A 10,146-nucleotide genomic window follows, 5' to 3' on the forward strand; every position below is an offset into this window, starting at 1 on the left:
GTTCCTTTTACACGAAACGTCTTGAACAGGCAAACCCACAGACTCACAATGCCCACCAGGGGCTGGGAAGATGTGGGAACTCTTAAGGGTACAGCATCTCCTCGTGAGGGGGATGAACATGTCTGGAACCAGACAGAGATGACGGTCGTGAAAGCCGGCGAGCCCTGCCCCGTAACGCAGAGTCCTCCACTTTCAACATGGTGAACTGTGCAATAGGTGAATCTGAGCTCCATTTTTAAACGTGTATCCGTGTGCACTGGGGGAGGGAATTGGGGGGTGACGGCCTGGGCGTGCAGGGTTTCTTTTCAAGGCGATGAGGACGTTCTGGGATGGCGTGATGGGGCTGGTTGCGTCTCTTTGCAAATATATGAGAAACAGCTGTGTCCCTGGTGGCCCAGACTGGTCAAGAATCCGCCTGCAATGCAGGAGACGCAGGTTGGATCCCTGGGTTGGGAAGATCCCCTGGAGGAGGGTGTGGCCGCCCACTCCAGTGTTCTTTCTTTGAGAACGCCTTGGACTGCGGAGCCTGGTGAGCTACAGTCCAGGGGGGTCGCAGAGAGTCGGACACGACAGAGGGGCTAACGCCCGCACCTGTATGTCAACTTTGCAGAGGTGATCTTGATGATGTTTTCCTGGCGGCTCTGTAAAGCCCTTAAGAAGAGCGGTCCACGGGGATGGGGGCGGGCGGGGGGTACCTAGGAGCCAAGGATGGACAGGCTGCAGCTCTGTGCGAGCTTGTGTGTGACGTCTGCGTGCAGCTTCCTGCAGAACCTCCGCCCCACCCGGCACCCTGCGGCCCCCAAGCCTCCAGGCTGCCCCCTGCCTCTGGCAAAGAGCCTCCTCTGCCCGCCCAGCGCCCCGGGGGGAGCGTTTTGCGGCCGCCAGCAACCGTTTCTGGCTCATTTCACGCCACTTCCATCCCCCACCCCCTAGTCGTCCGCGCGCCCGCCCGCCCGCGTCTTTGCGAGCCGGCCGCCTCTGTTAGAGGTGATTTCTTTATGAATCAGCCGCGCGTCGCCGTGCTGCAGGGGAAGGCGCTGCCTGCCCGGTCCCCGAGACGGGCACAGGTGAAAGCTTGGGGGGGCCCCCTGGGGGCTGGGGCGGGGGGGGGGAGGCGGCAGCTGCGGGGTGAAGACCGAGGCCTCCCGGACGCCCACGTGGCTTCTCTGCGGGGGCCAGCCGCTCTGTTATGCAAATGAAGTCTCTTTTGAAGCTCCCACCGGGAGGTTACGACAGATCCGGGGTAAGGAAGGGGGGTGGGGGAGTCATCACCGGGCAGAAGTGGAAAAGCGTGCTAGCGGCGGAGTCGTAGTCCGACTCTCTGAGACCCCGTGGACTGTAGCCCCGCCAGGCTCCTCTGTCCATGGGATGCTCCAGGCAAGAATACTGGAGCGGGTTACCATGCCCTCCTCCAGGGGATCTTCCCCACCCAGGGATAGAACCCAGGTCTCCTTCATTGCAGGCAGAGTCTTGACCATCTGAGCCCCCAGGGGAGCCCCCAGCAGGCTCCCCGCCCCCCAATGCCACTCGACGGGGGAGACTGGGCTTTCTGTCTGCAGCTCTCTGCAACCCGCTCCCCCATCTACTCAGATTCCGCCCCCCACACGACTGTGGATACGCAGTAGCCTCCTGGTCACCCCCAGCCCCGTCCCCTCCACGAGTTCCCCTTTCCACTGCATATCAGAGAGCTCTCTCTTCTCCACGGCCCCCGCCCCCTGCGGCCTCCACGTGCGATCCTGAGAGGTCCGGGTCCCTTCTGCTCCTGAACCCCAAAGGTGGATGGAGATGGGGGGCCGTGATGTGTGGGGTTGCACCCCCCCCCCAACCATAACTGTAAGGTCGCACCTGGCCGTGAGCTAGTGGTGCGGAAAGTTTTCCTACTCAGAGCGAAACCCGGGCCATTTTTAAATGGGTTTGAGGAACCTCGTTCGGCACACCCCCACCGCAGATGTCACATCTGCGGAGGAACACATAGATGTCCGCGGCGCCAGGGCCTGAAAGGGGAGCTGCAGTGCCATCAGCGTTGAAGGGCCGCGCGTGCAGGCTTCGCCGGCGACTCGGGGACCATGATTCCTGCCAACAGACCCCCTGGGGGATGGACGCCCTCCCCGGACCGCGCGGGCAGGTGGCGCGCGCGCGCGCGCGCACACACACACACACACACACACACACACACACACATGGCCAAAAATAGAAGTGACAGCTTCAGCCACGGGAAAAATAGCAACTTCGCCAGGTGGCTGAGACAGTAAAGAATCCCCCTGCAGTGCGGGAGACCCGGGGTTGATCCCTGGGTCGGGAAGATCCCTTGGAGGAGGGCGTGGCAACCCACTCCACCATGGTTGCCTGGAAAACCCCACTGACGGAGGAGGCTGGCGGGCTACAGTCCATGGGGTTGCAGAGTCGGACATGACTGAAGGACTGAGCAAAGAGGTAACAAAACCATACCCAGGACTGTGAAAAACCTACAGAGACCAACTGCGAGCTGCCTTTGGGTCGCATTTACATAAGAAACGACAAAGAAAGTGACACTTGGAACCCACTCTGTCCAGAAGGCGGGTCAGGAAGCCCCAGGAATTGCTTCTCCCCGGGGCCCCGGGCCCCTTTCTCTCTGTGAGTCTGAGGGGCCGGCCCGTCACAAGCAAGGTGTGTAAGCAGCTCCGGGGACTTCTCTGTTTTGAGCGGGGAGGAAGGTCAGCAGGAAAAAACAGAAGTTCAAGAGTGCAAGTTTCAGGTTCCAGCAGCAGGAGTCAGCTCAGAACTCACCGTCTCCAGCAGGCTGGCACTTCCAGTCAGGGCTCCGGGCCATCTTAGCACCCCATGCGAGGTCATTCAGTCGTGTCTGACTCTGTGACCCCATGGGCTGTAGCCCACCAGGCTCCTCTGTCCGTGGGACTCTCCAGGCAAGAACACTGGAGTGGGTTGCCATGCCCTCCTCCAGGGGATCTTCCCGACCCAGGGATTGAACCGGGGTCTCCTGCATTGCAGGCAGATTCTTTGGCATCTAAACCACCAGAGAAGCCCACAATTGAATACACATGTGTTTATATACATACACACACATGCATGTATATACCATAAGATTTATATCTGTGTGTTATGTATAGACACACATATACACTCACACATATATACACGCAAGGGACTTCCCAGGTGGCACTAGTGGTACAGAACCCATGTGTCAATTTAGGAGACCCGAGTTTGATCCCTGGGTCGGGAGGATCCCCTGGAGGAGGAAATGGCAACCCACTCCAGTATTCTTGCCTGGAGAATCCCATGGACAGAGGAGCCTGGTGGGCTACAGTCCATGGGGTCACAGAGAGCCAGACATCCGTGCAGTGACAAATAATGCATACATGCCATATGGTGTGTGTGTATATCACACACACACACACACACACACACACACACACACACACGCAATGGCCTTCCCTGGTGGCTTAGGTAAAGAATATTCTGCAGGTAAAGACTCTGCCTGCAGTGTGGGAGACCTGGGTTTGATCCCTGAGTTGGGAAAATCTGGAGGAGGGAAAGGCTACCCACTCCAGTATTTTGGCCTGGAGAGTTCCATGGACTGTCTAATCCATGGGGTCGCAAAGAGTTGGACTCGACTGAGTGACTTTCACTTTTTTCACATACATGCAATATGGTGTGTGTGGCTATATCACATGTATATACATCTATACATGCAATATGGTGTGTGTATATATATCACATATATAAATATAAATATATAGTGTGTGTATATCTCATATATACATACAATATAATGTGTGTGTATGTGATATATATATACATATACACATGGACTATGGTGTGTATGTATATATCACATATATAGATATATACATACAATATGGTGTGTATATATATCACATATATATACATATATACATGGAATATGGTGTCTGTGTTTATATATCACATATATAGATATATGCATATTGTAGTGTGTTTGTCACATATATATATACACATACACATGGAATATGGTGTGTGTATGTATATCACATATATATACATATACACATGCAGTATGGTGTGTATGTATATATCACAGATATATAGATATACACATGGACTATGGTGTGTGTGTATATATCACACATATAGATATGCACATGCAATATGGTGTGTGTGTATATATCACACATATATAGATATGCAGATGGACTATGGTGTGTGTGTATATATCACACATATAGATATGCACATGCAATATGGTGTGTGTGTATATATCACATATATAGATATACACATGGAATATGTTGTGTGTGTGTATATATCACATATATAGATATACACATGGACTATGGTGTGTGTATATATCACATATATAGATATGCACATGCATGCACGGATTATGGTGTGTGTATATATATCACATACATAGATGTATACGAACAATGTGGTGTGTGTGTCACGCATACATGTATGTGCAATGTGTGTGTGTCTACATCACACGTGCATACACCAGACGACGTCAGCGCTCCCGCGAACGTGTGCGCGCACCCGTGACGCTCCGGTGTGTCGCCAGCTCTCCCAGGACGCCCCGCCCTCCCGCGCCTCTCACCTTCCCGCCTTGTCTTGCAGATCGGCAGCGCCTATCCGGGAACCACCCGCCGCTCCCCACCGCGCGCCCCCCGCCACGGCCGCAGCATGGACATGAACGTGACGCGCCCGGACAACGCCACCATCCTGATGCTGCGGAACCCGGCCATCGCGGTGGTGCTGCCGGCGGTGTACTCGCTGGTGGCGCTGGTGAGCATCCCGGGCAACCTGTTCTCGCTGTGGGTGCTGTGCCGGCACATCGGGCCCAAGACGCCGTCCGTCATCTTCATGATCAACCTGAGCGTCACGGACCTCATGCTGGCCTGCGTGCTGCCCTTCCAGATCTACTATCACTGCAACGGCAACCACTGGGTGTTCGGCGTGGTGCTCTGCAACGCCGTCACCGTCGCCTTCTACGCCAACATGTACTCGTCCATCCTCACCATGACCTGCATCAGCGTGGACCGCTTCCTGGGCGTCGTGTACCCGCTGGCGTCCGCCCGCTGGCGGCGCCGCCGCTACGCGCTGGCGGCCTGCGCGGCCACGTGGCTGCTGCTGCTGGTCGCGCTCTTCCCGCTGGCGCGCACCGACCTCACCTACGCCGTGGACGCGCTGGGCATCGTCACCTGCTTCGACGTGCTCAAGTCCACCATGCTGCCCAGCGTGGCCATGTGGGCCGCCTTCCTCTTCACGCTCTTCGTCGTCCTCTTCCTCATCCCCTTCGTGGTCACCGTGGCCTGCTACACGGCCACCATCCTCACGCTGCTGCGCTCCGCCGACCGCCACGGCCGCGCGCAGCGGCGCCGCGCCGTCTGCCTGGCCGCCGTGGTGCTGCTGGCCTTCGTGGCGTGCTTCGCGCCCAACAACTTCGTGCTTCTGGTCCACATGGTCAGCCGGCTCTTCCTGGGCCGCAGCTACTACCACGTCTACAAGCTCACGCTCTGCCTCAGCTGCCTGAACAACTGCCTGGACCCCTTCGTCTACTACTTCGCGTCCAGCGAGTTCCAGCTGCGCCTGCGCGACTACCTGGGCTACGGCCCGCTGCCCGCCGCCGACAGCCCCGACAGCCGCCGCGAGAGCGTCTTCTCCGGGCGGACCCTGTCCGCGCGCTCCGTGGACGGGCAGGAGGCGCCCGAGAGGCCCAGCGTGAGGCGGCAGGAGAGCGTCTTCTGAGACAGGCGCCCCTCATCGCGAGCGGGTGGGGTGTTGAGGGACAGCGGGGGTCGTTTCGGCCTGTTTTCGGCCACTCCGGGCGCACTGGGATTCAGCTGCACCACGCTGGACGGGACCCGTGCTCTGGGGGTCTCACGGAACCCCGAGACATCAACTGGTCCCCCCTCACCACCACCACCATCGGAGCCTGGCAAACGCCAGGGTCAGCTGCGCTGGGTTGCTGTCGGGGGCTGAGCTTCTCCAGTCATGTCTGACCCTTTGCAACCCCGTGGACTATACAGTCCATAAATTCTCCAGGCCAGAATACTAGAGTGGATAGCCCGTTCCCTTCTCCAAGGGATCTTCTAACCCAGGGATCGAACCCAGGTCTCCTCATTGCAGGCAGGTTCTTTACCAGCTGATCCACCACGGAAGCCCAAGAATACTGCAGTGGGTAGCCGGTCCCTTCTCCAGGGGGTCTTGCCGGCCCCAGAATCGAGCCAGGCTCTCCTGCATGGCAAGCAGATTCTTTACCAGCTGAGCCACCACTGAAGCCAAACTTGTACTCAAACATCCACAAGCGGTGGCCGCCAGACGGGAATGATCCAGGAGGTGTGGACCGAGGGGAGGTGTGGACCGAGGGTCTCCGGTGGACATGAAGTTGCTGAGCGTGGTCAGTTTCTCTTGCTACGGCTGTGTCTCCCTGGAGTACCTCGGGCTGCAGCTTGCCTCCAGGGGAGGTCTCCCCTGGCCCCTTCTCTGCCCACCGAGCACCCCCAGCCACAGCAGGTCCTCCGGGGGTCTGCGGTGGCTCCTGGTCTGACCCCTGCGATCCTTTGAGGGCCGGGCCAGACCACCGAGCACACGAGCCTGCAGCAGCCCCCCACAGCTGTGCGGTTTTGAAAAGATGATGGACCCCAGTTCCTGGAGTACCCTGGATGCTGAGACAGCAGGTTGTCAGGGTCTGCCTGAAATAATCTCTGGGCATCACAGGGAGAAGCATAGGATGAATTCAGGGTTCCCTCGGCGGGGGGTGGGGGGCCACAGAAAACAGCCCTGAAGCCTGTAAGGTAAGACCTGGCAGGGGCCAGCAGGGAGGGGCTTGGGGAGACCCCCAGGGCAGGGCGGCTGCAAAGCAGGGGACATCCCCCGCTCCGGACCTCAGAGATGCTGGTGGGACTGTGAGCCGATGTTACGGAAGCAGTTGGTCCCCCGATTTCGTTGCTTGGGAATGAGAAGCAGACATGCGTGTGGCGGAGTGGGTGCTGTCCCAACCCCACAAATCCATGTCTGCCTGGAATATCAGAGTGCGACCTACAGGATCAGGGTGGCCCTAGACCCCTGTGACACGGTCCTTATAAGACACAGAAGGGGAGAGCCATGGACACAGAGGAGAAGCCGCGTGGAGATGCAGGCGGAGACGGGAGGGAGGCGGCCACCAGCCCAGGGACGGACGCCTGGAGCCCCCGGAAGCTGGAAGAGGCGGGGAGGACCCTCCCCTGGAGCCTCTGCAGGGAGCTGAGCCCTGGGACCCCTTGACCCCAGTCTGGGCCCCAGGACTCGGGGCGGATGGACGCCTGTCTGGGATCCCTCATTTGTAGAACAGTCACGGCCGCCCTAGGAGACCCCTGCAGTCTGAGATTCTGAGACTGGGCCTCTGGTCACCGGCCGGGTGATTCTCAGGGTCACAGTGCTAGGCGCTGGCTCCTGGGGTGGGATCTGTATAGTGCCGTCTAAGCTCTTGGCGGGGAGAAGGACTCGCCTGGGGGTCCCACCCATCCCCACCCCCACCACGGGAGGCCCCCACAGAGGACAGTGTCCAAGCCAGTCCGCAGTGTTTGCACAGGGCAGAGACCCACCATTTGGTGCTTTCAGAATGCTGGCCAGACACACCACCCAGCCCAGAAAGGACGTGTGCCCGTGGGCGGCGGGAGAAGGGCTGGCTTCAGGGACTCGGATCGTCCCAGGATGAGTGTGTGGTCCACCTGCTCTTCCCAGCTGTTCCCAGAGCCGAGCGCCTAGAAAGCCAGGTCACCACGACAACTGTCCGGAGGTGGAAGAACCCTGACCCAGCAAGACGGTGGCAGCCACGTCCTGGGCGTGGGCTTCCAGCGTCTGACGCTAAAAAGCTGTGAAAAACCTCAAACCGCCCTCACGGAACCGTCTTCTTGCTGAGTTGAGAAGCATCACTGTCTGAATTTGGAGGAAGCCGGTCTAACCAATAATGCTGCCCCTCACCACCCCTACCCCCCAGCTCGCAATGGGTGTGACATCCGTCCAGCCTTTGGGTCCCAGAGGGCTCAGGTCATATTTTGTCACCATCGTCACCACCAGTTCATTGTCCAGCCCCTCGGGCCACCGACCTCGCCCTGATTTCTGCGTCCCAAGGACCCCCAGTTCCACTGAAGGGAACCGACAGCATCTTCAGGGAACCGTCGACCTTTCCGAGGGGCGCCTGTCAAATCAGCAGAAATTCCAGGGCTGGATTTCCTTTTGTTTCAGCATGTTAATAATATTGTCTGTGTCTCTGTGTTGGTCTTGTTCAGTTACTAAGTTGTTTCTGACTCTTTGCGCCCCCATGGACTGCAGCACGCCAGGCTTCCCTGTCCTTCACCACCTCCCGGAGCTTGCTCAAACTCATGTCCATCGAGTCAGTGATGCCATCCAACCATCGCCTCCTCTGTAGTCCCCTTGTCCTCCCGCCTTCAATCTTTCCCAGCATCAGGGTCTTTCCTAAAGAGTCAGCTCTTCACATCAGGTGGTCAGAGTATGATATCTCTTTTCTTGAACCCATTTTAAAACACCCACACTGAAGTCATGGGGTTTGCTGGAAATCGGCAGATGAAGACATTGATTTATTGTTTTTCCCCAGTGTCTGCTGTGTCTTTGGAAACCTGTATTTCTGTCATTTCAGTGACATTTCTCAGTGCCGTTAAAAAGCCTCTAGAGCAGGAATGCGTGTAAATGAACAAACTGCATTGGAGTTCCTGAGGGGGATGGAATGTGTCGGAACACAGCTGTGGGAGTCTCGGAGAAACCCCAAACGCCAGGCTGGCTTGTTAATTCCTGCCGCTCGCCCCTGGCCACATCCCTGCCTCGGGTGGGGTGAGGGGGAAGGGGATGAGATTGGAACATAGATCCATCCTTGGAGAAACAGCGACATCGGTTCTTTGTGGGGCCAGTGGGTGCCTGTGATGTTGTGTGTTCACCCAACATGGAAGGATGGAATGACTGCTTAGGGTTTCAATGCTATGGTGACAACTGCTCTTTAAATCCAGAACTTCTTCAAAATAAACCATCTATTTTTTTTTTTTCTTCCCAAGCAAGATGTTTGGCTTGTGTGTTGAACAGAACAGGCATCTTCGGGGGCTGCCGCTGGAGTCTAGGGGGCAATTTAACCCAGCGAAGGAGAGTTGATCCTAACTCCACACAGGGGTCATGCATGCTAAGCTGCTCAGCCGTGTCTCACTCTTTGCGACCCCATGGACTGTAGCCCACCAGGCTTCTCTGTCCATGGGATTCTCCAGGCAAGAATACTGGAGTGGGTTGCCATGTCCTCCTCCAGGGCATCTTCCCGACCCAGGGATTGAACCCAGGTCTCCCACATTGCAGGCGGATTTTTTACCATCTGAACCACCAGGGAAGCCCGATATATAGCATACTCCATGATATACCATATATAGAGAGAGGCTTCCCTGGGGGTGCAGTGATAAAGAATCTGCCTGCAAGGCAGGAGACCCAGGTTCTTATATACAGTCACATGAACACAAAGATATGTATTAGTTTAAATATAGGTGGTATGCATTAGTCAGGGGTCGTTTTGCTTCTCGGCACTGGGGGCAGGGGCTGCCCCTGGAGGGTGGTGGGAGGAGACCAGAGCTGCTCCACACCCCACAGGGCCCAGGACGCCCCACACCAGAGACTCGTCCAGCCCCAGACAGCGGTAGGGCAGAGACCCCGAGTAGGCATGACTCTTACCTGCTTATCTGTCATCTCTCATCCTCCATCTATGTATCCATCCATCCGTCAGTCAGATCTGTTGGTTTCTATAGTGTAATCTGCCTCATCTATCCATCTAGCACTTTTCTAACACCTACTTATCTGTCTACATCAATGTATATGTATCCATCCATTCAACAGTGTAACCATCCATTATAGCTATCAATCATCTTATCTATCCATCCATCCATCCATTTTATCTATCATCTATTTACCTATCCATCCATGCATCTATATCTGGCAATCATCTATTCACTTTATCCATCCATTATATCTATCATCTATCTATCCATGCATCATATCTATCGATCCATTCAGCCATCATATCTATCTATAATCTATCTATTTATCTGTCCATCCGTCATATCTATCTACCTAACCATCCATCCATCATATCTATCATCTATCACATCCATCTATCCATCCATCATATACATCTATCCA

At 56.1% G+C, this 10,146-nt stretch overlaps 1 protein-coding gene across 3 annotated transcripts in view; it reads left to right on the plus strand.

Moving 5' to 3' along the window:
• Positions 1–9,025, plus strand: part of P2RY8 (P2Y receptor family member 8) — a 54,954-nt gene extending 45,929 nt beyond the window's left edge. For all 3 annotated transcript variants that reach the window (XM_070463838.1, XM_070463840.1, XM_070463839.1), the window contains exon 2: positions 4,594–9,025. In XM_070463838.1, coding sequence (XP_070319939.1) covers positions 4,660–5,724 — 1,065 coding nt within the window. In that variant the 5' untranslated portion in view covers positions 4,594–4,659 and the 3' untranslated portion in view covers positions 5,725–9,025. The remainder of the gene's footprint in view (positions 1–4,593) is intronic.
• Positions 9,026–10,146: the final 1,121 nt, after the last annotated feature.

Source organism: Odocoileus virginianus, unplaced genomic scaffold, assembly GCF_023699985.2.
Source record: "Odocoileus virginianus isolate 20LAN1187 ecotype Illinois unplaced genomic scaffold, Ovbor_1.2 Unplaced_Contig_6, whole genome shotgun sequence".
Classification (NCBI taxonomy): domain Eukaryota; kingdom Metazoa; phylum Chordata; class Mammalia; order Artiodactyla; family Cervidae; genus Odocoileus; species Odocoileus virginianus.